The sequence below is a fragment of the Hermetia illucens genome, chromosome 2 (genome assembly GCF_905115235.1).
Source record: "Hermetia illucens chromosome 2, iHerIll2.2.curated.20191125, whole genome shotgun sequence".
Taxonomy (NCBI): domain Eukaryota; kingdom Metazoa; phylum Arthropoda; class Insecta; order Diptera; family Stratiomyidae; genus Hermetia; species Hermetia illucens.
Window position 1 is genome coordinate 162730452 of NC_051850.1, and position 27442 is coordinate 162757893.

At 43.2% G+C, this 27442-nt stretch overlaps 3 protein-coding genes across 3 annotated transcripts; 1 reads left to right on the forward strand and 2 right to left on the reverse strand.

The window, feature by feature from the left end:
- The first annotated feature begins 1414 nt into the window (after positions 1 to 1414).
- On the forward strand, positions 1415 to 1921 carry LOC119647978 (endocuticle structural protein SgAbd-6-like). The gene is made up of 2 exons (XM_038049351.1): positions 1415 to 1599; positions 1688 to 1921. The coding sequence occupies exons 1-2, from the start codon at positions 1472 to 1474 to the stop codon at positions 1875 to 1877; spliced, it is 318 nt and encodes a 105-aa protein (XP_037905279.1). The 5' UTR covers positions 1415 to 1471; the 3' UTR covers positions 1878 to 1921.
- Positions 1922 to 6924: 5003 nt separating this feature from the next.
- LOC119647977 (endocuticle structural protein SgAbd-6-like) lies at positions 6925 to 7449 on the reverse strand. The gene is made up of 2 exons (XM_038049350.1): positions 7257 to 7449; positions 6925 to 7176 (listed from the first exon to the last, which is right to left on the reverse strand). The coding sequence occupies exons 1-2, from the start codon at positions 7382 to 7384 to the stop codon at positions 6987 to 6989; spliced, it is 318 nt and encodes a 105-aa protein (XP_037905278.1). The 5' UTR covers positions 7385 to 7449; the 3' UTR covers positions 6925 to 6986.
- A 10387-nt stretch (positions 7450 to 17836) lies between these two features.
- On the reverse strand, positions 17837 to 18428 carry LOC119647980 (flexible cuticle protein 12-like). Its single transcript, XM_038049353.1, has 2 exons — positions 18239 to 18428; positions 17837 to 18157 (listed from the first exon to the last, which is right to left on the reverse strand). Exons 1-2 carry the CDS (start codon positions 18364 to 18366, stop codon positions 17971 to 17973), a joined length of 315 nt encoding a protein of 104 aa, XP_037905281.1. The 5' UTR covers positions 18367 to 18428; the 3' UTR covers positions 17837 to 17970.
- Between the last annotated feature and the right edge of the window lie 9014 nt (positions 18429 to 27442).

Here is a 27442-nt window from a genome sequence, read left to right on the forward strand (position 1 = left end):
TTTATATGCAATTATCGAAAACGGAAGTCTCAAAGGCTTAGTAACCCACTAGCAATTTCGGTTGTTGTTTGTTTTTCTACGGTACCGAAGCCTATTCAATTAGGAAGAAACTTTTCGAAAATCGTGATAGGAATTCATTTGATGGTTCAACTTAATATTCCAGACCGGTTTCAGACAGGTTCCTCAAGCTTCTAATGAGAAGATGCCACCGCTATGTACCATCATTTCAATAGCATTTAGCATTTCGTTATGATATTTCAGTTGTACCCTCTGCACACCTTCCTCTGTCGAAACCCAGTTACCGGCTCCATATCATAATATTTTAAATATCTGGTGAAATTATAATCACATCAATCAAAGTTTGAAAGCAAATGCAATCCGCACAATTTATCTTTTTACTATTTAGGGATACCTGTTAGCCGCTACTTAATTTTTCCTAACCGAAATAAGATGTTTCAGTTAATCTGGAGATTGATTTGAATTTGCAAGGCCAGCCGCAAGCGGTAGTTGGTGCCTTTAATAACTGGTATTAGTCCATGCGTTATTTGCAAATGAATGTCTTCACGCATCACGTCTATCTTCTTCAACCGCCCAATGTTGCAATTGGAAATACATGGGAGAGCCGCAATCCAATTAAAAACATGCAAATAAAAAAATCGAATGATTTCAGCTTGAATCAGGCTTGTGAAACAGGATCAAAAGAATTTGAATATTTTATTATAAAAATGAATAAATTATGAATGACGAAATCTTTTAATATGTCATAAGTTAGAGGGAATCCCAGATTTGTTAAGTTTCTCGATCTGAATCTGCGCAACGCATATCTGTCGAAAAGAATCCTGTTTGTATCTTGAAATAGAACTATTATCACCAAATGGACTTAAAGTCAAGTAGACCACGTAGGTGTTCCACTAGAGGATGATTGCTATGTTTTTGACATTATATCCAAAAAGGAGAATACCAGGAAACTGGTTATTCAAATAAAACCCTGCCCCGTGGTACTTGTAGTTCTATGCAGCTAAGAAGCAAAGAATCTATTTTTTTGACCCCTGCAAGTTAAAGGAATTGAACTTCCAAAGGAATCTACGCTGAAATAAGTTCCAAAAGTATTTCCGCACACCCAACTCTCCAAGCTATGAATTGACCTTTAAGGCCTATGCATTGACCATCTCTGATTCATCCGATCAATCCCATTGAACTGGTACACTCAGTTGAAATATTTACGGCTCGCGCTTCCATATACCAAGCCTCCACAAAAAATGCTCGGATTAGCACCATGCTAATTTATGAATACCATTCTGTAGAGCATTGTTACATGTCTCCATCTTGAGCGCCGTTTGGTACATCTTTGGTAAGATGACTTTCGTTGGCATTGAAGACCATTCGTGTAATCCGTATAAAAGTGGTGTAGATTACTTAACTTCATTAGTTACTTACTGACTACGGCCAAATTAACTTTAACCGATCCAACATGAAGTTCATTATCGTTTTCGCTGCTATTGCCGCCGTCGCCTTGGCTGCTCCTGTCGATGATTCAAAGAATGCCCATATCATCCGGTACGACAGCGACAATATCGGAACAGATGGATACAGTTTTGCGTAAGTTTTCTTCAAGATATCCTTTCTGACCATTGGAGTATTGCTTCTGAAGAAGTACTAAATAGTATTTTCTGATCCTGTTGTGTAGTTACGAAACCAGCGACGGAACTTCCCGACAAGAACAGGCTCAACTGAAGAACATTGGATCAGAGAACGAAGCCCTCGTTGTACGTGGATCAATCAGCTGGATTGGAGCCGATGGCCAGCAATACACCCTCAACTACATTGCTGATGAAAATGGATTCCAACCAGAAGGAGCTCATTTGCCACGTGCTTAATTTGCCGCTAGTCATTTTTTTAGAAATATAAATTATCAAAAATATTCTTTGGTTTCTTTTTTAATCAACTATTGTGGGGAGGTTACCAAAAGCATTCTTCTCGTTAAGACATGTGGGATCATGTGTTTGTTTGATGTAACCGTCGCTGTAAAAGTAAAATATTTTTCTACCAAATCTCATTTCAGAATTGCTTTTAAGAAGGCCAATTCAATGTAGATTGATCCTTTTTATATAGCAGGATAATAAGCTCTTTATATCATAGGATAGTAGCCAATCCCATCGATTATCCATCCTATCCAACGAATGAGTGGTATCTCCAGTTATCAAGGACGAACTATGGAAAATATACGGGAGGATCGGCGACAACGAGGCCCACGTTTGGATGGCGTTCCTACCAAAGGTTTGAAGGCGACAGCGGAGACTATGGTTGACCTTTTCGAAAGACCTGCCTGAAAGAAGGATGATTTCCTGTTCAGTGGAAAAAGAAACAGTTGGTGCGCTTCCCGAACCGAATAAACTTAGAGGCGGAGATGAAGCATAATATAGCCGGAGCTGGCTATTAGATCCAATGGGGAAGGTGCTGGAGAGAGCCATCTACAACAAACTGTTCCGCATCGTCGAAAGGGGCAATGTCCTGTCGGAGCGTCAGTGCGGATTTCGACGCGTCCGCTCTACGGTGGATCCAATAAACATGGTGGTCAATCTGGTGTTAGCATTGGATGTTAAAAACGAATTCAACTCCGCCAACTACAGTCAAATTAAAGAGCATTGGCTTACATTGGTGTTCCTGGATATTTGGCGAGTCTGGTCGAGAATTACCTCCCAGAAAGGAAAAGGTAGAAGTCGGTGGATTTGCGGTCGTCTCTCAACCGGCCTTCAAATATTGGAGGTAATTATGTGATTTATAGAGCGCTTAGAGCACCTGTGTCAAAAGGCAGCTAGTGCCACTGTAGCATTTGAAAAAATGTCCGAGGTTGTTTCTAGCTAGAATGGTGTGATCCATTCTGTTTTACACGTCACCTGTGTGGACGCAGGCGCGTAATGAACGTGATGTGCCGTGCAAGGCAAATGAATGAGAAGCTCGACGATCCAGCGATCTCCTCGTAAATCAACGTTGATGAAGGAAGAAAATCAGGAAAGCTCCCGGAAGGCTAATAAATACGGAACTAAGCAGAGGAATAGCATCAGAATACGGACGAATCATCGTTTGCCCTACGCGGAGGTAAAATAGTAGACTTGTCTGAATTTGTAAAGAACAAACACAATCTGCACTAAGCCATCAAAAACATGGTCCGTACCATTTGCGTACTGTACAATAGTGCCAAGGCCGAAAAAAATGACAAGAAGAAATCAAACATCACCCAGGCCAACACAAGTAACATCCCCTCAAAATCCAAAGGGCGGTAAGCTTGAAAAGAGGGGTAGAGAGGGCGCGAACGATTCTTTCGGATCCTCACAGGACGCGAAAAGGTAAAAAGGCCTCTTACCGGCGGGCGCCGGCTTCAATCGACCCAAGGGAGGTAAAGCCTCAAAAGGAACCAAGGAAGCATTGACTAAGTTTGGCGGGAAGAAAAATGCGCCACATAAAACATTATTACGGCCCAAATTAATTACCATCTCCAAACAAGGTGATATGACTTACGCCGATATCCTCAGGAAGGTCAAATCCGATCCTGAGCTGATGGACCTTGGAGAAAACGTCAGCCGAATCAGATGGTCCCAAAAAGGAGATTTGGTGCTGGATCTGAAGAAGTCTCCGAGCAAATCGGTAGGAGAAGAAGCACAAGTACGGGCCAGAAAGTAGGAGATCTCTGTACATTGTAAGGACAATGATGAAATCACGATCAAAGAAAATATCCGCGACGCTTTAGAAAAGCAGTTCAGATCACTTGGCTTGCAAGATTCCGCAATCAGGGGACTGAGGAAGCCACACGTAGGCACGCAAACGGCAACTATAACCTTACCAGCTGAAGCAGCGTTCCAACTGCTGGCGGCTGGTAAAGTAAAAATAGGTTGGGTCGTTTGCCGACTCAGGGAGCAGGTGTTCCTCAAGCGCTGCTTTAGATGTCTGGAATTTGGCTATATAGCGGTGAAATGCACCGGTGACTATGTCAGGAAAAAGAATTGCAGAAAATGTGGGGGAGAAGGTCATATGTTCAGGGAGTACAAGGCTCAGCCTGAATGTATGCTTTACAAGGAGAAAAAGGGCGTCAACTGTCGGCACGTTGCAGGCAGCAGCAAATGCCCAGTGTTTAGGAGAGCCTTGACCGCAGACCATCTATGAGAAGGGAATCGAAGTTGCCATAATCAGCGAGCCTTATTGCAATTATAAAAGCGGTGCCCGGACTGCAGATGTAATTGGCAACGCGGTAATATGGGCGTGTGGAAATCAAGCCGTTCAAGAAGTGATGAAGTTTCCAGAAGTTGGATTCTTCAGGGCAAAAATAGCTGGTATCTGTATATAGTTGCTATGCTGCACTAAGCGAGACGATAGCAGAATTCGAAGGAATGCTAGGCATGCTAGTCTCGGATGAAAGTCCTCGGGGGGTTTAACGTGAGTACCTGCCGTGAAGGCATAATCCCACGGTCCTCTTCGGACACGGATGGGACCACAATCAGAGCCCCGCCATGCAAGCACACTGGTCCTGGTTTATACTAAGTGCAGGCTCAGCATTCATACCAGTGAATGCGAGGCTTATCTAACACGTCTGCCGGAACTTAGGGGTACAGCACCCGAGTTGTACAGCGCAACACCACGCATGAGCTCCGAGGAGCTCTACCCGCGATGTAGGCATAACCACAACCACCATGAAACTCCCACTAGAGGCCAACCGCAAATAACCGGGCCGAGAACACATCCTCCAGGAATTCTACTGGAGCATATGCTCTCAGAGGGCCATCCCGGTTCCTATGGTACCAGATAACCTTCGGTGAGGCTTCGTGGCAGAGCCACTTCAGATGAGTTCCTTGCAGACTCGGGTCTGATCGCCCTCCTCGAGTACGTGGGGCTAGTCTCGGATGCAAGAAATCGAAACCCCAAGATCATAGCGGGTGATTTCAACGCATGGGCCGTGGATTGGGGCATTCGCGCTACGGACACCAGGGGCCGTATCGTGCTCGAGGCTTCCGCGGAACTAGACTTTGACTAAGCTAGAAGGGTCTGTCAACGATCTATAGGAAGACTGGACTTTGACGAAAAACGGGAAGGAGTTTTCTCCGACGAGTGGAAGAGGCAAAAACTAGTTTTGCTCCCGAAGCCGAGTAAGCACCCAGGAAACCCATCATCATACCGACCGATTTGCTTCATCGACGCGGTAGGCAAGATGCTCGAAAGGGTCATCTACAAAGGACAACAATTTGGATTTCGACAAGCCCACTAAACGATCGACGCCGTAGACGTTGTTTTGAAGTTGGCTAGAGACGCGATGTCGTCTAAAAAATGCTGTGCCGTGGTGATGTTGGACATCAAAAATGCGTTCAATTCCGCAAGTTGGGAGTGGATAAAAAGCTCATTGGCTAAAACGGGGATCCTTAGTTATTTGACAAAGCTCCTCGACTTTGGTACGACACGGATGAGGAATTCAAGCAGTACACCATCACCGCAGGAGTACCACAGGGCTTGGTGTTGGGTCCTCTCCTGTGGAACGTGATGTATAATGGGGTCCTTGTCCTTCCCGTTCCAAAGGCGGCCACGATAATCGGTTTCTCAGATGATCTAGCTGTAGTTGGCGTTGCGAAACAACCTGAAGACGTTGAAGTGTACGCTAACGAAACCATTAGCGGTATAAAAGTGTGGCTGGAGATGGTTCAGCTTGCGGTCTTGATTACCAATCGTAGGAAGGAAAATACGGTTAATATTCGTGTTGGTGGTCACATCACCACTTCGAAACCGATTATCAAATACCTAGGGGTGATGATTGACGCTAAAATCAATTTCAAGGGACACCTGGACTATGCCTGTGAGAAAGCGACAAATACCAGCGTATCATTTGATGGCTAACATTGGACGCCCAAGATACAGTCGCAGATTACTTGTAACTGGAGTGGTTTGCTCCACACTATTATACGCGGCACCAGTTTGGGAGGAAGCACTAGCGTGTGAGAGTAATTGAAGAAGGGTAAATATGACTTACGCTTAGTGGCGCTAAGGGTGTGCAGCGCCTTCAGAACAATATCAGCGACGCAGCGTGTGTTATTGCGGGACGTTCTTATAAGTGAGGCACGCTGCCTTTACGAGAAAAGGAAAATAAATTGTCCTGAAAAGGATGCAGAATACGCTGGAGAAGTGGCAGCAACGGTGGGATGACTCGCAGAGGGGTCGCTGGACCCACATTTTGATTCCCCGTATTGTGAGGAGTGGATGCAGCGACGACACGGCGAGATTAACTACCATCTGACGCAATTCCTGTCAGGACATTGTGGTTACAGGAAGTATCTGCACCAATTCAGGCTAAATGATTTTCCCTTTTGTCCTGAATGTGGTTGCACACACACATTATTTAAAATATACTTGAAACCGGAATGCGTTTTTATAAAAATAAGATTGGGATACAATTTCACTATTTGAAGATATGTCCAATTCCGAATCTTCCAATCCCGATTAACCCTTACAGCTGGCACATTTCACGCTCCCACGCCTGTCGACTTATCCACTTTTTTCTCACATGTGAAGATTGCGTAATCCCATAAAAACAGAAGAGATTCAAAGCTAATTTAAAGGCCCAACTGCAACCCACCCAATGAATTAAAATGCTGAGTTGAACGCGCAGGAGAAGTTCCAATCTTCTGCAAACTGATGACTTCGGTCAACATCCCTATTAAGACCGCGTGTGTTATTACCTCGATTCGATCAGTTTACGTAACGAACCAGGCGGACGACATGTGCGAAGAATATTAAACTGTGGGAAAATCTTCCTCCATGTAAGTTGAGTCTAAAAAAATCTGCATTGATTACAATTTGAAGGTAATACGCCCACAACTTAAGATAGTTCAGCGAACCTGAAAATACCCCATGTCCTGGGTGGATTCAATGAAAACGCATGTAATTTCTTAGAAAAAAAAATATTTAATTATAGATTTGTCATGACTAGCGGGTTTGTAACATTAAATTTAGGCACGTGGCAAATGGGCACCTTCTGGTTGGAAACCGTTCTCATCAGCTACGAAGTTGAGGGTGTATTGTTGGCCATCGGCAGCAACCCAGCTGATGGTTCCACGGACGGCAAGAGCTTCGTTTTCAGTTCCAACGTTCTTAAGTTGAGCTTGTTCTTGGCGGGAGGTTCCATCGCTGGTTTCGAAACTGCGGATTGAAAATGATAATTAAGATTGGTCCACAATTGCATGGTACATTACAGCCTCCCCCGGGCATGTGCTACTTACGCGAAGTTGTATCCATCAGTTCCAATATTGTCACTTTCGTAACGGAGGATTTGGGCGTTCTTGGGGTCATCAACTGGAGCAGCCAAGGCGGCGGCCAAGAGAGCGGCAAAAACGATAGCGAATTTCATTTTGATGGGATTTTTTGCTGATTTCTTGCTGTGAAGAAGCTAAACTGACTCCATTTGCGTATGGGCGAGCGCTTTTATACTGTGACAAAATGTACGTTAAATCCACGGCGACGCGCCACCGCGGTCATAAGATTTTCGGTGGGCCTTTAGTGGTTAACCAGCTTTTTCCATTTTTTTTCCCATATGCTGGAATTCCTTCGGTGAATGATGATTTAATCCACAGAATCTTACGGCTAAAGAAAAAAAAAATATTCCAACTCGTGTAAGGGCAACATGAAAACCAGTCCCACCCTGACCAATGGAACAACTATTAAATTGATTGTGGAAATGTACATTGAGTCATTTTTCTGCCGGAGTAACTTTCATGTTACCAGCAGTCTTCCATGCGAAAATAGGGTACATATATTCATGGTTACATTTCAGAATCAGCCACAACAGTTTAGATTATACAAAGTAATTTGGAGAAGAAAGTTTTCCTATTCGTAAAGTATACTCGCACGGTGTAAGTGAATTTATCAGTTGCGATCCGCTGTAAACCAGTTTGAGAAAATAATATCTTAATTCATTAGAAATGGATAATTACAATCCAATAATTGACGAAGAAGTAATAACTCTTTGATTTCGATTAATTCAAGGAGAATTTGTTGAACTCAAGTCTAAGACCATTGGATTTGGTCACCAAGCTCTCAGGACCCATTTTATTAAATTATTAATTATTAAATTTAATAATCTATTTTCCGCGAAAAATAAAGTAATACTCATTGAAATTGTATTTTTTGTTTCTAGTTTTTCAGTTGGATTGATATAGCACGAATATAACATTGGGATTTGGAATTTGACCTTAAGAAGAGGTTACAACTACAGGACAACTTTCAAGTTTGGGATAAGGATGGGAAAAATACTCTGATTTCAGTAGAACCGGGTAAGAGTAGTCATTAATGTTCTCCATGACCAAGCTTCAGAATGGCATACTATATGCAGAATATCATGTGGAATCATGGGTACCATCAAAATTTGGGTCAAGGTTTAACATGAATACTGAGCGTTAAATTCCGTACTAGTAAAAAAAGAGTCCTGCGCCTTTAGAATGCTGATAAAGTAAAATGAAATGAATTGAATGAAAAGTTGAGTTAATATTTAGTTTTATCACGGATCTGGGTAAATCACGCTCGGCAGTTTGAAAATACCTATACAAAAAAATGATGCCTGTGACAATTTATCGTTTCTATCGCTGCAACGGTCGCCTTACATCTTGGCTAAAGTGTAAAAATTTCGTCACCGTTCAAGTTCACATAGTCAGAATTTGGCATTTGGTCAACTTGATGACAATGGGTAAGCTTAGTCTTCATTGAAACTGTACACCTCATTTTACGTGTTATGTAATATTTAAATCTAATTCAATTCCAGTGAATTCTTTTCAACAAATCTTACTAAATGGCTATACGGTTCCTGAATAAAAATTTTGATTGAAGTTTGCACGAAATGGTCCAGGAATAGTTCAAGGATCATTCGACGCATTTGGGCCTAATATAATAACCTAGAACCTGATGTCTGTATCATCTACAGTTTCGCGAACTTACTTACCGCGCATGACCCATTCGTCGGCCATCCGAGGATATTGGATTCTACTGAATTATGCAGCTACAAGTTTCGAATGCGGGACCTTTTCACTGCCACTTTTGCCTTCTGATCAATGCGTTTACAGATGTCTGGCCGTATGCCGATGTAGTACCTAGATTAATAGATCACAGATGAAAGTTAATGACAGCATAGAAACTTTGCTTGTTCGCATTCAGTACCATATAGAAGTTAATGTGGAAAGGATTCAATGCTATACTGATACGGAGATCTGTACTTCCGATTTTGGGAAGAATAACGAAGGCGGATTTAGTGCTGCCATTGAGTCGCGTAACATTGAATTAGATATGATAATTGGTAGAATTAACACTTCTCAGAATATAAACAACCCGATTTTCTGCCCAGATAAAAAGGAAGTGATCCGCCAGACTGAAAACCTTGGTACTATTGGTGTTTATCTTCGATCCGTCTCTTCTTACCTTCTACTTCAAATCCAGATCCATTTGAATATTTTGTCTGTCACTGTGCAACTTATGAGTGCACCTGTAAAAAGAATAAAGGTGAGAAACTAATTTATTTAACTCTCATTTACAAATCCGCAATCCACTGAAAACCGAAACAACGAACTAGAACAGGCCGGGTAAAAATTGAAGAAACAAATAACTAAGGCTGCTCAGTTGTCAGCTTCACGCACGCATGCTTCTAATCCTTAAACAATAGCACACTGTATATTGCCCTCGGACACCACTTTGTCGTCATATTATACTAAGGGTGTCCAAAACACATGGAGATGGAAGCAACGGTTTTTAACTCTCCAAATAGTAAGTCCACTCGCGACTTTGAGAAATTAGGTCGTGATCGAGGCACGGATTTTGGAGTCCCTACCAGATTTATGTTCTTCTAGGGAGAAATCTGTGAAGGACATGCTGTCCACTTCAATGTGAACCTGACTGCAGCCGGTATGTTAGAAGCGCCCATAGGGGGTGGCAACATGGGTAATCCGCTATCACCATTTATCAGCGACATATTTATGGAGCGAATAGATAAACGTATAGAACCACTTGGTATTTGACCAAGATTCTGAGCCAGATATGTTGACGAAATTTTTGCAATTGGGAAACGAAGCCAGCTTGAAATCGTACTCAACAAATTGAATACGGTCCACAAGAGTATTACATTCACCATGGAAGTCGAATACAACCGTCAACTACCCTTCTTGGACTTACTCATCATCAACAACAGAAGAAAAATCGGATCCGACATTTACCGAAAACCAACATCCACGCCCAGAACGCACGATTAGAAAGCGTCAAGGACTCCAAGGTAGATAGCGAGAAAAGCGGAATCTACGAGATAACCTGCACCGATTGTGAAACATCATAACATATATAGGCAAACTAGAAGAGTAACAGCAACGAGGTTCAACGAACATATAAGGGAAGCAAATCTGGCTTAACCAAAAAGCAGACCAACACATGCCCTCAAATCATTGGTAGCCGGACACATCACCGAGGAGAAACACAATAACGGGGGATAACCTAAGGATAATTAAGAAGGTTAATGACTTACGCAAATTGGACGCATTAGACAGTTTCATCATCCACAAGATACGGGAGGAAAAAGAATTAACAGTGATTAAGGAAAGGTTAACAGTTGGCTTTTTGCATTAATTAGGTAATAAAATTAACTAGCAATTAAGGTCTGGATTTACGTATTTAAGGACAAGCTAGACCATAAGCAGTTTAGACAAAAACTCACTGAGGAGGAGGACAACTGGTCCTCGAAATACTGGTATATGAGGAATGAAAAACACACTATTCGGCATTAAACAAATTGTCTTTTTTTCCATTAGTGGCGTTCTTGTTTAGTTCTTCCATAAAACGGGGACAGGAGGAAACTTCAGCTGCGAAGAAGAGGGGACTACAGGCTAAATATTTCCTGTTAGAACCTTCTCTTCCATCTCTATGTGTAAATGTGGAAGAAAGGGAAGCTGGTGATATGAACCCATCTACTAGCAATAAGGCTGGCAAAGTTGTAAGACTGTCTTTTTATCTTTCTAGTACAAGAGCCATGGATTCGATTAAGCAAAATCCCTAGTATTGGATCACTAATGGATGCCAGAATCTTCTTTGATGAGAGATCTTCAAGACAGAGACCCTGCATCCTGATGTCATGATGACACAGTTTTGTTACCAGGACTTAGTTGCGGTTATGTTAATGGCAAGAAAAGAAACGACATAGTTGCCTCTGCTTAATTACCCGATGTTTCTATATGTCCTTCGCCGAATCTGGTTGTGTATGTAAAATCAAGGGGCCTTGGACTCTTAATAAGTTGTGATGCAAACACTCAGTATATTTTTTGAGGCAATAGTAAACGCCTTCCTAGAAGAGAGCTGGTGGGGCCAACAAGAAGTGAATTGATTGACTTCAAAAATGTTGGAGTTGATTAAAGACCGGCGAGTGCGAGAAGAAGTTTCATTGGCAGATCACCATTATTTAGAATTTACTTTGACTATTCCAGGCGAACAGAATGTAATACAAAGGCAGAATTCTAGGAAACCAGATTGGCCGAAATTCAATGAACTTTTTGGCAACAAAGTGTAGATCTCTAGGTGTCTGAAGATCTGGCGATAAAAATCAACGGGAAACTCTGAATCTCAAATTTTTGGAGTGCTTTGAAGAAGCTTGTCCTATTTCCCGGGCAAAACCGATGAAACAACAAACATGTGGAATTAAGAGATACAATAACTTGGAAAATCAATCAGACGACGTTTGAATGGTGCTTAAACTTCTAGAACTCACAGAGTAAATATAAGAGGCTCATAAAACTTTTGAAACGAGACTTCTTTAGAGCGTACTGTGAGGAACTGGAAAGCCAAAAAGAGACTTCAAAGCAGACGTGAAGAGTTCGCCCTACTTGGACTCTCTAATAAAACCGTATGGAATTTTCATGAGCTCCAGAGATAACTTTGTACAGACTCTCTTGGAACTATCCCATCCGGGAGAACAGGGTGTCCATCTTTTGGCAGAAAGCTAAGGTAGTTTTCCTACCTAGGTTTGGGAACGATGACTATTCAAATTCAAAGAACTTCTGAAAAATAAGCTTAACATAATTTTCACTGAAATGTCAGCAGAGGCTGGTTACGCTTCGCGTTTGCAAGAAGACGCTAAAATCGCACCCACTAAATAAAAACGAATATGTTGACTGACGTGGAATTTCTGTGAGTCGGTTTTTCACTCTTAGATGTCAAATATAGAGGACGCACTCAATGGGGGTGTTCCAGGTCATTGAAGGGGGCCTTTGACTTTGCACTCTTCCAAAAACTTTATGATCGTGGTGTCGATGTCATTTTAATTAAATGAATCTGTACTAGGTGTTATTCTCTAGCTAACAATTGAAGCAACGAAAGGCTGTCCTCAAAAAAGGGTGCTATCGCGCTCCAGTAGAGTATATTGGTCGTCTGAACTGCTGTTAATCGAGTGAACTGCGAAATCTGCGCTAAATTGATCGAGGTCGAGACTTCGGAACGATGTGTAGAAATTCACAACGTACCGTTGATTTGATTCGTAATCAGTGCCTCAGAAATGGGCTTTCAGAAAATCCAAATAAAATCACAATGATATTATTTCCAAAAAGGAGGAAACTGAATGGTCTTTGCATACCAAAGATGAAGGTACAACCCTTCAGCTCTCTGAAAAAATGAAATATCTGGGAGTCATTTTAGATAAGAAGCTTCTTTTTAAGAAACATGTACAGGTATAGATGAAAAATTGTTCATAACCTATGGACTGTACAGGCGGACCTTTACCTTGACATGGGTACTAAGGCCTCAGGTAGTAATGTAGCAGTAATGTTGCTATCCTGTTCGCTTTTGCATATTTGCTATGGTGGGTTAAAGTCAAAAAACAGAGTTTCCACTTGGCCTCAACGTAAAAAACTGTATACCTGGGTACTACCGCGGCCTTGAGCACGCCATCTGGTGCAACTTTAAATCCATTATTACTCAACACTGCTATGAGAACAGCTCATAGACTAATTCGATTAGATCGATGGAGCAATAACAGAGTGAGAGGACAGAGTATTGGAAAAGTTACTGGGAAAACTGATTTCAGTTGTGGTAATGCCTTTTGATTCTTTGAGCTCCACACATCTGTTTGGTAAAAGATATAAAGTTATCCAGAAACGTTGAAAAAACTGGGACAAACCCGAGGAATCAAAAGGAGGTTGAATTTTCCCATGCCTGGACAGGAGCTACAAACGAAATGTAAGTTACATTGGCATTTGGTGTGGTCCGGATAGTCCAGTGGTTAGAGCACTACGGCTGACGTACGGAAGGTCACGGTTCAAATCTCACTGGTGGCTGTAGGGTTTGTATCATGACTTGACGACGAATACCAATCGACTCAGCTGTGAATGGCTACCTGATTCAAATTAGGGTTAATAATCACGCGCGAGGGCAATGCAGACCACATTGCTTTCTACTATACTATAAAAACCGTTCCGGTTTTGAATGAAGTGCTCTAACACACTTCAAGGTCCTGATCTAATTGGGTTGTTGCGCCAATGATTATTATTATTGCCAAATGTTGTTATCAAAAATTGGGAGCAGGCTTCTCACAATGACAGATGGCAGAGCCTTGATGCTGTTAGACACATCAAACTATTACCGTCAGAACCAAATAATCATACAGCAAAATTTATCCTGTCTTTTCGGCAGCAGACAGGAAGAATTTTGAGAGGTATTGTGGCCATTCTGACTGACTATAATTCATTAGCTGTACATATGTTTTGAACAGAGATTCTTTAAGATAATACGTGTCCTGTAATAAAGAAGCGGGATCCACGAACCACTTTCTATATGAATGCCTCACCTATGGACGCATCAGAAATCAGATTTTAGCTGTTGACGTGCTCCAGTTGTAGAGGGTAGCATCATATCTACTAGCGAAAATCTTGCGATACGTCAACAAATCCGAAATGTGCCCTTCAACAGGAGATCGAGTAGAATGGACCACTAGGGTCTGAGTGTCTAGAGTTGTTGTCCTCCCCCCCCTCATACATACACACACTGTAAAAAATATTACCAGTGAGCCAAGTACAATGTATGTTAAGGTGGGAATTGGCGCAGCATGGATCTCCAAGCATACGAAACAACTAGCGAAAGTAAGTCACTCTCTTCATGAAGTCTTCAAAAATCAACGAGAAAATTAGCTACAAAGCTACGTACGAAGCTTAGTGAGTACCATATTAATTGACTGTACAAGGTGAAAAGCTACTTAGAAGATGAAGAAACCTGTTCAATGTGAATCACCACTAATATTCAGGTTTATTGCCACAAACGATTTGGGGCACAGTGCATCAACTACACCTATATGCTATTGTTGTCGGCTTCTTACAATGGGTTTCAACTCCTTCCACGGTTTTAGAGCACTCTTTCTTTACTGTTCTATGCCACATAGCTTTAGGTCGACCCATTCGTCGGTTACCCTGGGATAGTAGCTTTTCCTGTATTACATAATGTCCTCAGTTGATACTGTATCCAGTACCATTTCCGCTTTCTAATCAACACGTCCACAGACATCTGGTCCGTGCACTGGCAAAGCCTTCTGTTATTGTCTCAGGACAAAAAACCTTGAATACACGCTCCGCCCCTTCATTTCTTTGTGGGATATAGTGCCGCAACCATACTCACTCTCCAGCTCCCCCTACGACTTCCCGAGACGCTCGCACTTATTCTCTACTGTTCTGCCTTTAGAGCGGCCCACTCGTCCGCCGTTTTGGGAGAGTGAATTCCACTGCACAGCACAATCCGCAATGCAATTGTCGCCTCGCCTAAATGAGTGACTTACGAATGTCAAGTCTGCGGAGAGATCAAATTTTTGCTTTGAGATAGTGTCAGGCCAGCATACTCCGAAAATACGACTTGCGCAGGTATTGACGAAAGCCTGGAGCTATTGAGCGATAGTCGGGTTCACCTTCCATGTGCTACTCCCATACAGGAAGACAGAAAAAATATTAGCACAGAACAGTTTCAACTGGATCCTGTATTTTCAGATGTTAGGCAGAACAAGCGGATCTAGCGTCGGGTCAGTTCGTCCATCAATCCAGTTACCAGAAACCACGCTTTCTAGATATACAAGTTGATCGACGACTTCGATGCTCTGCCCATTAATGCAGATAGGGAGATTGTGATGTCCCGTCAGACTGAAAACCTTAGTTTGTTTGGTGTTTATTTTCAGTCCACTTCTTTCCCGTAACAAAGTACCTGCTTTGCGAGGTAACCTTCGATTATCATCCAGTTTAGTCAAAACACCATTAATCCACGTTCATCAGTGCAACTTGGGTGAAGTTGCTTTCCGCAACTGGCGTTCTTTGTGATTGACACATCAACGAAAGTCTCAAATCCAAAATTTACTGCAATGTCGTTCACTCCCTGTATGGTTCTAAGTGTTGGCCGGTTATAAAAGACAATGAACGACGCCCCGCGGCAATGGAGACATTGGTCCAGTGACGTAACAAAACATTCACTTGTCAAGATTTCTCTGGACGAAACAACATTGGCTTGATACGCTGGATGATTGTTTTGAGAGCCTCGTGACGAGCGAGAACAAGGGCGACCCTGATCAAAATAAGCTAAACTCGCTTCTAACCCGGACAAAAGAGAAAGAAGAAGAAAAAATTGACCAAACTAAAAACAGTCCTGACATAAAGCGCCAACATCCCGTAACAAATAACAGTGGTCATCGTCCTCTGAGGTTCTGTGCCTAACATTGTAGGCTCATTTTTTAGATCGCTGTTACCTTTAGGCGATGGCCTCTTTTTGGCGCCACAGAGAACACTTCTTCTTCAAAAGCCATAGTATATTACCCAACCATCTTACTTTTTTCACTCAACTGGCAGATCATTCGTCTGACCGACAAGGTACTGTGATATATTCTCTAATGTTCAACTCCATAATGGTCTTAAGTTGGATTTGGGCTCTGGTCTTCGTCACTCGGCTTCCTCGTACCAGGGTTCATACATTGAATTCCTTGCCAGTTATTTTATGGTTGTGGTATTTCTCATCAAGCTGTTTATCAACTACTCATATTGTGCTGGTATTACACCAGGATGAGCGCAGAGCGGAGACCGTTGATAGTCATCTTCGGTTTTTGGGGGCGCTATTGTTTCCTATATGACTTACTCTATACCCTCCTGTTACGTTGTTGCCAGATGTATCTTCCACCCGTATGTGTTATCATGATTTCGGTACTGTTCCCATATTCCCGCCATGTCTATATCAGACTATCGAATACTTTGTGGAAGCGCGTTCTGGGGTGGCTTAAAGTGATTAACATTGATTTGTCGATCTAATTTAGTCATTCCATTCAGTCGGACGCAGTATGGTACTGGGCAGTAATTGTAGGTACATATATTCGGTGAATTTTTCAAACTACCACCTTTGGGGAGGAGTTGTACAAAATTGAGAAAAGGAAATAATCCAATGCAACACAAGGACCTCACCTTGCAATACCAAGGTTTAATAGTGAATACCATTTGCAACATAACTAATTTGCTATCATTAACATCAATATTAGTGGAACCAATATAAATATCAGCAATCAATTCGCAAACTGTTTGGATACGTTGAGGCCGCTTCAATGAATCAGAAGACGCAAATTGGCAAGATGGACAAGTTGCATATTAGTACTTCCCCCGAAGAAAATCGATTAATAATTCTCGCATGCATAATGAATTCTTGATATTAAATTAATTCATGATTAAAGGTAGCTGGATCCACACTACATGTCTGACTTATAAATATCATGCAATTAACCTATCTAAAGTGAAGTCGATTCCAGTTTTCATGCTCGAAAACCTGAAATTACGTAACATCACCGCTAAACGAGATTTTTTTATTAAGCCGCTTAGGCCAGGTATGGGTTGAAAGTGAAACTTGTTCTGTTGGCTCAAATACCACCTTTCTTCAAGATCTTCTTCATTTCAGCTTTTGACCTTGAAATATTATTTCCTGACAAACTTGTTTGTCGTTAACAGAAATTTTCGGGGATACGTGCAAATATCTGATGGTGAGAAGTAAGAAGCGGATCGGTGGCAAGCCGGGGAAAAGGTGAAGATGCAATTCTTGGCTCCTTGCTAGTCAGCAAAAAATTACGTTTTCCAGTCACAAAAAAAGTGAACACAGTTACGTTAATAGTACGAGTCCCCCATCTCGGGGAGACGGACTTGGTCTTCCAGTTGTTAACATATATTCGGTTTTTTCTCAGTTCTAAATGTGAGAAAAAATGGTCATAAAGATGTTTACAGACATTGATAAATTGCAGAAATTGGTATGCAAGATGCATCTTAGTTGGCATAAAATGCATGTTAGTACATTGATGAAGCTGAGTAGTAGATCCGATAGTCGGTTTCGATAGATATTTATGATCCGGGGCTCAAGTTCACATTCCAGTACATTGAGCAATAGTCGCACTAGCTCAGTAGAGTTCATCTAAGCGAGATGATTCCGTTTTGGAATGTTTTTGAAGGCAGTTGACTTTGGAACGCAGACAGTTTCCTCCTCTTTGTTCATCACTGCAGATGACAAGGTCATTTGAAATGTTGAGTAGCAGAACAAGAGTAGAATGAGCTACAACGTATCTAGTTTCATAGAGGCTTGCTAAGACGGCGCTATTGGAACCGGAAACGATGTGGTACTCGTAAAATCCAGTAGGCGGTTGACAACTGGTAGTTTGTTAAGTACGTGTTTATCATGAAGATTTGAGATAAAAAAATCAGCTTCCCAAATGCGCTGAGTATCCAGTATGCATTGTAAAAAGCGAAGTAATCCAAGAATTTGAATTAAGGAACTTCTCTAGAGAAACAATCAATAGTGATATTTTACTTTTGGTTTATTTTAAAATATTCTAAATTTTTCTAGATAACAAATTTGTCCACAGTCAAACGCTACGTTAATGTATCCAAAAATCGAATCAAAAAAGCCATCATCCTGAGTCTGTTAAAATATTTACTTTGGGATGTGGGCGCCTTCTGGTTGGAAACCGTTTTCATCAGCTACGTATGAGACTTGGTAGTTTACGCCATCCTTATCGGTGTAGGAGTAGGCACCACGGACAACGATGGCTTCACCTTCGGTTCCAATGTTCTTCAATTGACCTTGTTCGTCATGGACCTTTCCGTCACTGGTTTCGAATCTGCAACAGGGCAAAGATATTCCAGGTTAGAGTATCAGAAAAAACATTCAGTAGTAAGTAAGTAGGTCAACTGCAACTTACCCCCATTTGTATCCATCAGTTCCAATGTTGTCGGCTTCCAAACGAAGGACCTTAGCGACCTTTGGGTCATCGAGTGGGATGGCGGCAGCGACGGCCAAAACAGCGAAGAGAGCGATGGCGAATTTCATTTTGTAGTTGATTTTGGTGTTGATTTCTTGAGAACTGATCTCTGTATGCCTTTTCGTAGGCGATACTGTCGCATTTATAGAAACCCACTTCCAACGCGAAAAGGATCAACCAATTCAAAGAACCGATTAAAAGCCGCAAAAACTGGATTTGCAAAAATTTCGATATTTCTTAAAAATGTTCATATGCAAATTTCCGAAGATGCGCAGTGCTAGACATATCCAATGAAAATTATGCTCACCTTTGCGCTTTGTCGAATCTCAACAATGCTCCATAGCAAACCACTATTTGAGCTGGAAACAATTAAAAGAAACCAGCAACTTGCTCTTGACGTCTCACGTTTAGCATTTCCAAAATAAAACAGTAAAAAACGTGGAAATAGCTGCGAACAGCTTCAAAATTCATAAATATCAAAAAAACCACCTGCCCAAGTGGTCGAATTTGTTTACATATTATCAATATTCAATCCTTATCCCAAAATTTCTACTAAACAACTTGATCCAAGATGAGAAAATTGCTATTATGGCTAATAAATAAGCGAATCAATGGAGCAAAAACCGAAAGAGCCATTGGAGTTATGTTTTCAAAACTGCCAATAGATCGATATTCACATGCATATGCATATGAGCACAATGGCGAGTGAGAATATAGATTCACTTCAGAAGCCTTCAAATCTGCGCATATATAATAGATATTTATCCGACATTAGCTTGAATAACCTTAGAACCCTCAATACTGTTTACCTGTCTACCAAAAGGGTCAGCTATGCATGTAAAAGCAAAAGATCTGCTTTATGAGGGTAAGTTTTTGTAGTTCGCGATCTCAAGGGTATTGATTTATCTAAAATTTATTTCTTTTTGATGGAAGCTGGCAGGGGGTCCTTTCACAGCTGAACATAGTTCGGTCTTAGAGGAAGCACACTTCCTGGAAGAAACTATTTCGAATTGCCTCTACCAGCTAAAATCAAACGGGTTGAAAAAGCATTAAGCTCACTTCTAGCCCAGCCAAAATTTTCTCGCTCTTTAACAGCCAACCTATTGCTTTCTGGAGGGCTAATACATTTCTTTCAAGGAGTCGAGCCTCTCGTTTACCAAGACCGTTAGTAGGCGGTGGTATTAACAAAATGCTACGGATCGAGACTGGCAAGTCGAAAAATATCTCTCCCAATCCAGGAGGTTATGCGTACCGTGTCCGCTGAACTGACTCTATTTGAACGCAGCTTCACAGACACCTAGCCGCCTTAGGAGTAAATTTGACCTTACCGGGCAGGGGCGCGTTGGGCGTGCATACGCACACTCGTAAAACAGCAGAAATCAGCCCACTAGGAATGTCCTCAAGAAACCTAAACTTGAACTCAGGATGGAGGAAACCTTGTGTAAGTTTCCGTGACGAAGGTAGGAGCCAAATGCAAGCGCGTATGCAAGCACAGTGAAAGGAATCCAACTATATATTTCATTTAGATAATTTGCCGAGCAAATGCTCGTGGAGCGGCAGCCTGATCTAATTATGCTTCAGATTAAAGTTGCATAATTCGGCAAGTCTTCACATGACCTCCTCGCTGCTTCTCCTGCTAATAATAAGGAGGCCGGTACTGTCGACGAGCGGGATGAAAAAGACCTTACTAAATACCAGGCGATTGTTGAGGAATACAATAGCAAACGCCTGGCAGACGAGCAGAAGGTGCTCTGAAACGCAATCAATCTCAAGACGAGGTCGACCAAGATCATAAGCGGAGCAGAGTGGGCAAGATCTCAGACGCTAAGCAGCATCTGAAGATAGGTACGCAGTAACAGTCAGCCGACGACCGACGAACTGCGAAACCCTTCAGCAACGTGGCCAGGAGCCACTTACGTGTGGCGCTGGCGGATGGTAACTTTGTGATCCGTGAGTTCCACGTTATAGCTTGCGAGGACCAATTCTTTAGGGACTTTCTCGGTTCGTGCGTCGATCACCGACGTCTGGTAGGGCGTATAGCTCATTGTCATCTCTTATGACGAGATTCCCTGGAGATCGGTCCCCGGCATCTAGTTGCCGAAGATCCGAATGGATAAGGACGAACCCCCCATGCACACAGATCATGCTGAGGGTAACGCAGATAAATTTGCAGAGGCTAGAGGAAGACATCGAGATCGCACTAATGCAGGAGCCCTGGGTCGGAGGCGACCGAACCATCAAAGGGCACCAAAGCAAAGATTTCACTTTATTCCACAGCACAAGAGACGCTGATCAGAATTGACCTAGAACATGTATTCTCGTGAGGAAGAGTGTGCACGCTTTTCTGTGTTCCAGCGACTTAGTCGTGGTCATGCTGGAGTGGGCGGGGGTAGAGAATGTGTATGTTTCCTCGGCTTACATGGCTCACGACCTATCAGCTCCGCCTGAAGAACTTCAACATCTGGTGAACACCATAGCAATGCTGATAGGCTGCGACGCTAACGCAAGCCATACGCTTTAGGAAAATCAACGAGAGAGGTGAGTCATTCTTTGATTTGACTATTACTTCAAACCTATCGGCGTGCAACAGGGGCAGTACACCAACCTTTCATTTCTCCAACCCGGAGAACTGTGACGGTTGGGAAGAGGTCCTTGGTGTCACCCTACTAACCGACAATGGCCAGAGATCACAGTTTGATACTTTTCAGTCTAGATCTCGTCGCAGAGGTCTCTAAAACCTTCAGAGACCCCAGGAGGATCGATCGGAGAAAGTTGGTAAAGCAAATAAGAACAAACTCTCCGGTGCGCAAATTGGTAAGATTCGCACGACAGACGAACTGGAGTCAAAGGTCGGGGCTCTGGAAAAGGCGCCCTGCTCAGTACAGCAAAAAAGCTATCGACAGTGGGACTCGAGTGTTTCCGCAGCTGGTGAGAGTTCCCCTTCGGATGTGATTGAGTTTTTGCGTTTTGTCTTCGTTTTAGAGATCGGACGACTCTTCGTTTTCTTTAAGCAATCCATCTATTTTTGCAAATGTCGTTTGAGAACAGCGCGACAAATAGCTATCTCACCTCCCCGTAGTCGCAGTTGTGGTACAAGTGCCACCGATTTAGCAAAGTAACCGGGATGCCTGGTTCCGGCAACTGGAGGCGCAGTTCGCGCTCGCGGGCATCACTGCTGATAGCAGACGATTTAAGCAAGCGCTTGTCGGTTTGGATGGGGAGTCGATTGGACTCATCGCCGACGCTCTGGAGGAGTGTTCCTACCCGAAATTAAAGAGCTACTTCGATTCCTCTTAAGTTGTTTGTGGTTATTACATAATATCATGCTTGGAGCAGGCTTCCAGGGACTTTCAAAAGTTCCCAGGAGAGAGTCAAGCTCAAGATTATCTCATACGGCGAGATAACTAAGAGAATTGTTACTCGTCCGATCCTTGAGCCTTCGAAATCCCATGATCCCGATGGACGACCGTGTTTAGAGGCACTGAAAAAACCAAACTGTAGGGTGCGGTTTGGAATTAGGAATACAAAGGTCGCTTCTTAAAACCGGCAGGTAACGTGAGCTCCGTCGATGCCGCCAATCAGTTGTTGGAGGATATGAAAATCGATTGTCTGACGGGCACTTTTTACCTTCGTAAGCGGACCAAGATAGGTGTAGCACAGGTCAGTCTGCAGGACTTGAATCCGCCTTGAAAAACCTGTTGGTCTTCCTTTCGGACCACGATATCAATATTGTACTAATATAGGAACTCAGGAACGGAGGAGGCCTTGGATGATTCTAAGGCTTCAAAGCAAATTTCACAATCCGGACAGGTCCAGCGCATTTATTGTCGTCAGGAACAGGTTGTAATCCTTTCTATGTTCAGAACCGAATTTTCTCGACCCAACGGTGGTCAAATTGGAACAGACGAGAGCCAATAACATGTATTTTACTAGACTTACCTGGCTCACGACCGATTAGCATCACAGGAGGAATGGCAACATTTGAGGTCTACTATTGTAAGGAGAGAAGCCCACCCTGCTTATAGGCTGCAACCCCAATGCAGAGCATATGTTTTGAGGTAGTTTGGAAATCAAAGAAGAAGGTGAGTGACTTTCTGACTTTATTATTAGAATAAATCTATCGGTGTCTAACAGGACAATTCACCAACCTCCCTTTTCTGCAGTTCGGAAAATTATGACTTATTGGACTCATTGATATCACCCTACTAACTGACAAAGGAACTCTCCGGGGAGAGGCTAGAAAACTGATTAGTATCTGATTAGATGCCCTTTTCGGGTTTCTATTCCCCAATATTCAAACACCCGTCCTCTCTTAGTTAATATTTATTAACGCCACATTGTTATTTTTATATCACAATGGCGGGGACGAACAGAGAGCTGTTAGTTTCTTTTGCCAACATTTATCTTAATGACAAATGTCATAACTGACGCTACCAAGCCACCTATCGACTTTGCTGCGGCCATTAATATAGAGGCGAATTCACCATGGTGTCCCAGGTTCGTGCCTCCGCTGCGCCGCCACATCACTCACCACCACCTTCCTGGGTGAATCTGACGCTTTGGGGCACTTTTTCGGAGCCGTCACCAGTCCGACGAAAGCCTTCTGCCCCAACACTTGGCCCCGCCTCGCACGTCGGGCTTGAATGAGTGCTCGCTTCCACCAAGTACTCTAAAGGGACCCTCGTATGGCGGTTGTAGCAGCTTCCGATGGGGGGCCACCCTGATGAGGGCCAGGTTGCATGTCTCGAGACCCCAGGGGGTGTTGACCTCTGATGTCGCGTGTCGGTTCACTGAGCTGTACAGAGGCCGAGGAGGACGGAAGGCAAAGACCGCGGCCACGACGGATCGTCGGGTGCCATAATAGCGGCTTTCAGCGTCCGGTGCCAACGTTCCAGCATACCATCGGATTGCGTATGGTATGCAGTAGTCCTATGCCGTTTAAAGCCAAGGAGCTTTCCTAGCTCCACGAAAAGAGTAAATTCGAATTGCATTCCCTTGTCCGTGATGATGACGGCTGGAACACCAAAGCGCGGAATCCATTCTCGACAGAGGGCCTCGGCACATGATTGTGCAGTAATATCAGACAGATGTATTGCTTCTGACCACCGCTTAAGTTGGCCGATGATTGTGAGGCAATGCCCGAATTCGTGTGAATCTTGCAAAGGGCCGATGATATTGAGATGGATGGTATGAAAGTGCTTGGTTGAGCGAGGGAATACACCTATTTCCTTTCGAACATGCTTGGACTTGGCACGCAATGCACTGTCTGACCCAAGCGTTTACATCCTAACCGGTTCGTCGCCCTGATGCCTTCGTGCGCAAGATCGTGAATAGCGTGGAATACCTCCCTGGGAAAATCGGCCGGAATGAGAATAAGTAAGAATTTGAGCCGAAAATAGGAAACCGCTTGGATTTATATTTGGAATTTTCTTTCAAACTCTGAAGCTTCGTGTCGTCTTTATGTGCCACGGCGATTGCCGTATAATCGACCACTGAAATTCGAGACAAGACGCCTGCAATAACATTGTCTTTTCCAGAAACATGTTGGATATCTGAAGTATACTGGCTGATATAACTCAAATGCCTAAGTTGGCGAGGAGACGCTTTGTTGGGCTTTTGTCTAAACGCGAATGTAAGGGGCTTGTGGTCTGTCAACAAAGTGAACGGCCTGCCCTCATGGGGGACGGGAGTATTTTATAGCGAGGTACGTAGGTGCTGTAGTTGCGTTGAGCTGGGTTGAGCTGTTTTGAAAAGAAGCTCAACGGTCGTCAGATTTGATTCACCCATTGTTGAAGAGCGGCGCCTACCGCAGTATCTGAGGCATCGATGAACACAACTAGGGGTGCATCTGGCTCAGGAAATACCAGCAGTGTTGCCTCAATAAGTAAACGACAGCTTGTCTCAAACGTATGGACGGCCTCAGCACAGACAAGTAAACATTCAGGATCGCTTGATAATGAGCGGCTCTGGGCAAGAAAGGACGATAGAAATTTAACATGCTCAAGAACCTTCGCAGATCCTTCAACGCGGTAGTGGAAAATTCTTAATCGCCTTAACCTTGTCTGAGTCAAGTTGGTTACTGTCAGGGTAACTAACTAGTCGAGAAATTTGAGCTGCTTCTGCAGGAATCTGCAATTTTCAACGTTTAAGAGAAGTCCATTTTCAAGGAGACGTTGAAAAATACGCTCGCGATGCTCTAAGTGCTCAGATTCGGAAGCGACCAAAACATCATCCATACATACGAAACAAAAGTGATAAACCTCTGGAAAGTCTGCGCAGCGTTACACAAGCCGAAAGTCATCCTAGTGAACTTGAAGGGTCCGAAAAGTGTGCAAATAGTCGTTTTCGGAATGTCTTCAGGAGCTACTGGGGTTTGGTGGTACGCCTTGGCTAGATCCAAGGTCGTGAAAACATGGCAATTTGTTAGTGAGAGCGCGAAATCATGGATGAGTGGTGTGGGATATCGGTCTGGAACTGTCTGAGCGTTCAAGTGCCTATCATCTCCGCATGGCAGCCATTCGCCTATTGGTTTAGCGACCATATGAAGCGAAGAGGACCAAAAACTGTCTGCAAATACCCTGTTTCGTGAAATTTCTAATCTCACTCTTCGCACCAGCAAGCTTCTTCGGTGAGGGAGGACGCACTTTTGAGAAATTGGAGAGCCGGTGGTAGTGTCATGGTGCTGCACATCGGGCTTCACCGGCTTGGAGAAACTACTTTCAGTATTGATGATGCGAAACTTTCGGAGGTGTGGGCGAATGTGATTGTCTGCAATGTCCTTGAAAATTATCGAGAGAGTGTCATCTCGGCAGGTAGAAATCTTCCCTGAGGTCTATAACGAAGAACGAAAAAGTTGACCGATGGTTTCGTTCAGGGCAAAGGCAACTCATCAGACGTTACCTTATCTCTGCGCTGGGAGCAGCGTGACCGGAAAAAACGACAGATGGTAATCACTCCACTTAAATATAATCGCAAACACGTAATGGGTATGAATAATATTCAAGTGAAATCGATCATAACCTAAACCAGGCCGAAGTAAATTTTTTATTGAGGATGCTGGGAATCCTGAGTCCGTACCCACTTGGTGGGGGACCGGAGCGTGGCAGCGTCTGATGAGTTGTCTTTGCCCCGGACGAAACCGTCAGTCAAGGTTTTCGTTCTGTTTTTGAACCCAAAAAAGAGGAGTCCGTGTACTACAAAAGAGGAAGTAAGTTGCTTCTCAAGAGGGCCGTTGCGCACCAAGTGGGTGCGGACTCAGGACTACCAGCATCCTCAACAAAAAAGTCTATAACGAGGTTGCGGAGTCTATCAAGGTCTATTAAGGAAGTCTGCGCCTAATATGGGGATGCTGATGTCCGCTTGAATGAAGTGCCAAGAAAACTTTTTACGTTCGTAACTGCACCTTTCTGACCTCCTTCGTTTTCTCAGTTTGATCAGGTTCGATCAGATCAGCTTATATAATTAAGTGAATTATTTAATTCAAACGTGTTCAGGCATTATCGGTGTCCTCCAAGACACGAGAAAAAGTGGGTTGAATTATAATTGATCTCCCTATGCTTTTTCCCCAACCACTCCACTGATCCGTTAGGGTGGTTCTTTGATAGATCGCACACAGTTTATGTTCGTTATATATACCGTGCAGTGCCTTCGGGGGAGGGATGGGCTCCAGAACTCATCTACGTTCGACATCATTATTGCTAGAACCATACTCATGGTGAAAGCCTTTTCGTAAGTAATTGAGCTTTGTAGCTGTTATCACTGCCAATTATTTGACGGCTGGTTTAGAAATGACAATATGACTCCTAAATCTAATGGGAGCATAATTTCTCTTACGGCGCTTGATAAGGAGGACTGCTTCCATCTTTTTCTCCGCAAGTGTCAATCCAGCATTGCCTAACCATGCCCTAATATGACTGTTTATTCCCATAAGTATAATTTAGAATTTTCGAGATGCTTTGCAACCACACTCAATGCCGATATGCCGTCAAGGCCCGAGGCTTTGCTGTTGTCAATTCTATCGCAGATCTCCAGCGACTTTTAACTAGTGACTGGCGGAATTGTGCTTGGCGGTAGCCTAATCAAAGGCTACTATTCCACCCGTAGTTTGGTCTTTTGCTGAGGAATGCGCATCGTCTAGATAGGACGCGTCACATGCTTTGCCTATATGTGGCATTGTATGGAGAGTTTCATCCATGGAAGTGGTTGGCTTATTAAGCTGGTTTAACCAGACCTTCATTGATGTGGACTCATCCGTGACTTTTGCTGAATAACCTAATTGGCTTTGGACGAGTGCCTCTTTATTTCAAAAGTGATCTTATGGTGGTCACTGTACGTGGAGTCCTCACTGACTTGCCAAGACATATTACGCTCCAATGCAGGACTGTCAAAAGTCAGATCTACAACTAAATCAGAACCCCCCCCCCCCCCCCCCCCACTCACGCCTTTCTGATAGGTAGTAACATTATCTCCTTTGGTCAATACTAGATGTAGTTATTCAAATGCTTCTAACAGACTGTTCCCCCTAACACCACTCGAGGGATCGCATATTTAACTAACCGCCAATGAAATTTGCACATCGTCCCTCTTAACACGTCTACTTCAAAGGGAAATCCACATATCGCCAGGTAATTTATTGGATTTAGTCGTCATTGCACAACAAGCAACATACCTTAGTTACCTTTCTGCATATAAAGGGAGAATTCAACCATATAAGTCCAAGGAGGCTTTAACCAGGATCGTATTGGAGGTTTTTCATAATGGATAGTATCTATACTGAAAGCTAAGATGATTATAGGTAATCTGTGCTGGCAAACTCAGGGTATTCCTAATGGACTATGTCAACCTTTAAAGGTTATTTCGCGGTGATCTTTCTACCCAAGGCATATTGGAAGACGGCCCAGTAGATTAGGAAGTCGGATGAAATGGAAGCGGGAAAATTTCTCGGATACTCACAGTGTAGCCTACTCATATGGTCATTCAGGAGACGACAGTGTATTCTTCGCGAAGGCACTGGTGATCCTCGAGATCTGTCGTTGTTTGGGTAATGATTCGCGTCTATTACCCTTGGGTATGAATTATTCTGATTGACGGCGAATGGGCATTAAGACTTTGTGATCAGTTGCGACATCCTCCAGGCTGATTGGA

Excerpts from the sequence above, each read along its gene's own strand:
- LOC119647977 (XM_038049350.1), bottom strand. The coding sequence starts at position 7,384 with ATGAAATTCGCTATCGTTTTTGCCGCTCTCTTGGCCGCCGCCTTGGCT. Across the intron at positions 7,177-7,256 it reads ACTGATGGATACAACTTCGC|TTTCGAAACCAGCGATGGAA; the intron begins GTAAGTAGCACA and ends TTCAATCCGCAG.
- LOC119647980 (XM_038049353.1), bottom strand. The coding sequence starts at position 18,366 with ATGAAATTCGCCATCGCTCTCTTCGCTGTTTTGGCCGTCGCTGCCGCC. Across the intron at positions 18,158-18,238 it reads ACTGATGGATACAAATGGGG|ATTCGAAACCAGTGACGGAA; the intron begins GTAAGTTGCAGT and ends GCCCTGTTGCAG.
- LOC119647978 (XM_038049351.1), top strand. The coding sequence starts at position 1,472 with ATGAAGTTCATTATCGTTTTCGCTGCTATTGCCGCCGTCGCCTTGGCT. Across the intron at positions 1,600-1,687 it reads ACAGATGGATACAGTTTTGC|TTACGAAACCAGCGACGGAA; the intron begins GTAAGTTTTCTT and ends CCTGTTGTGTAG.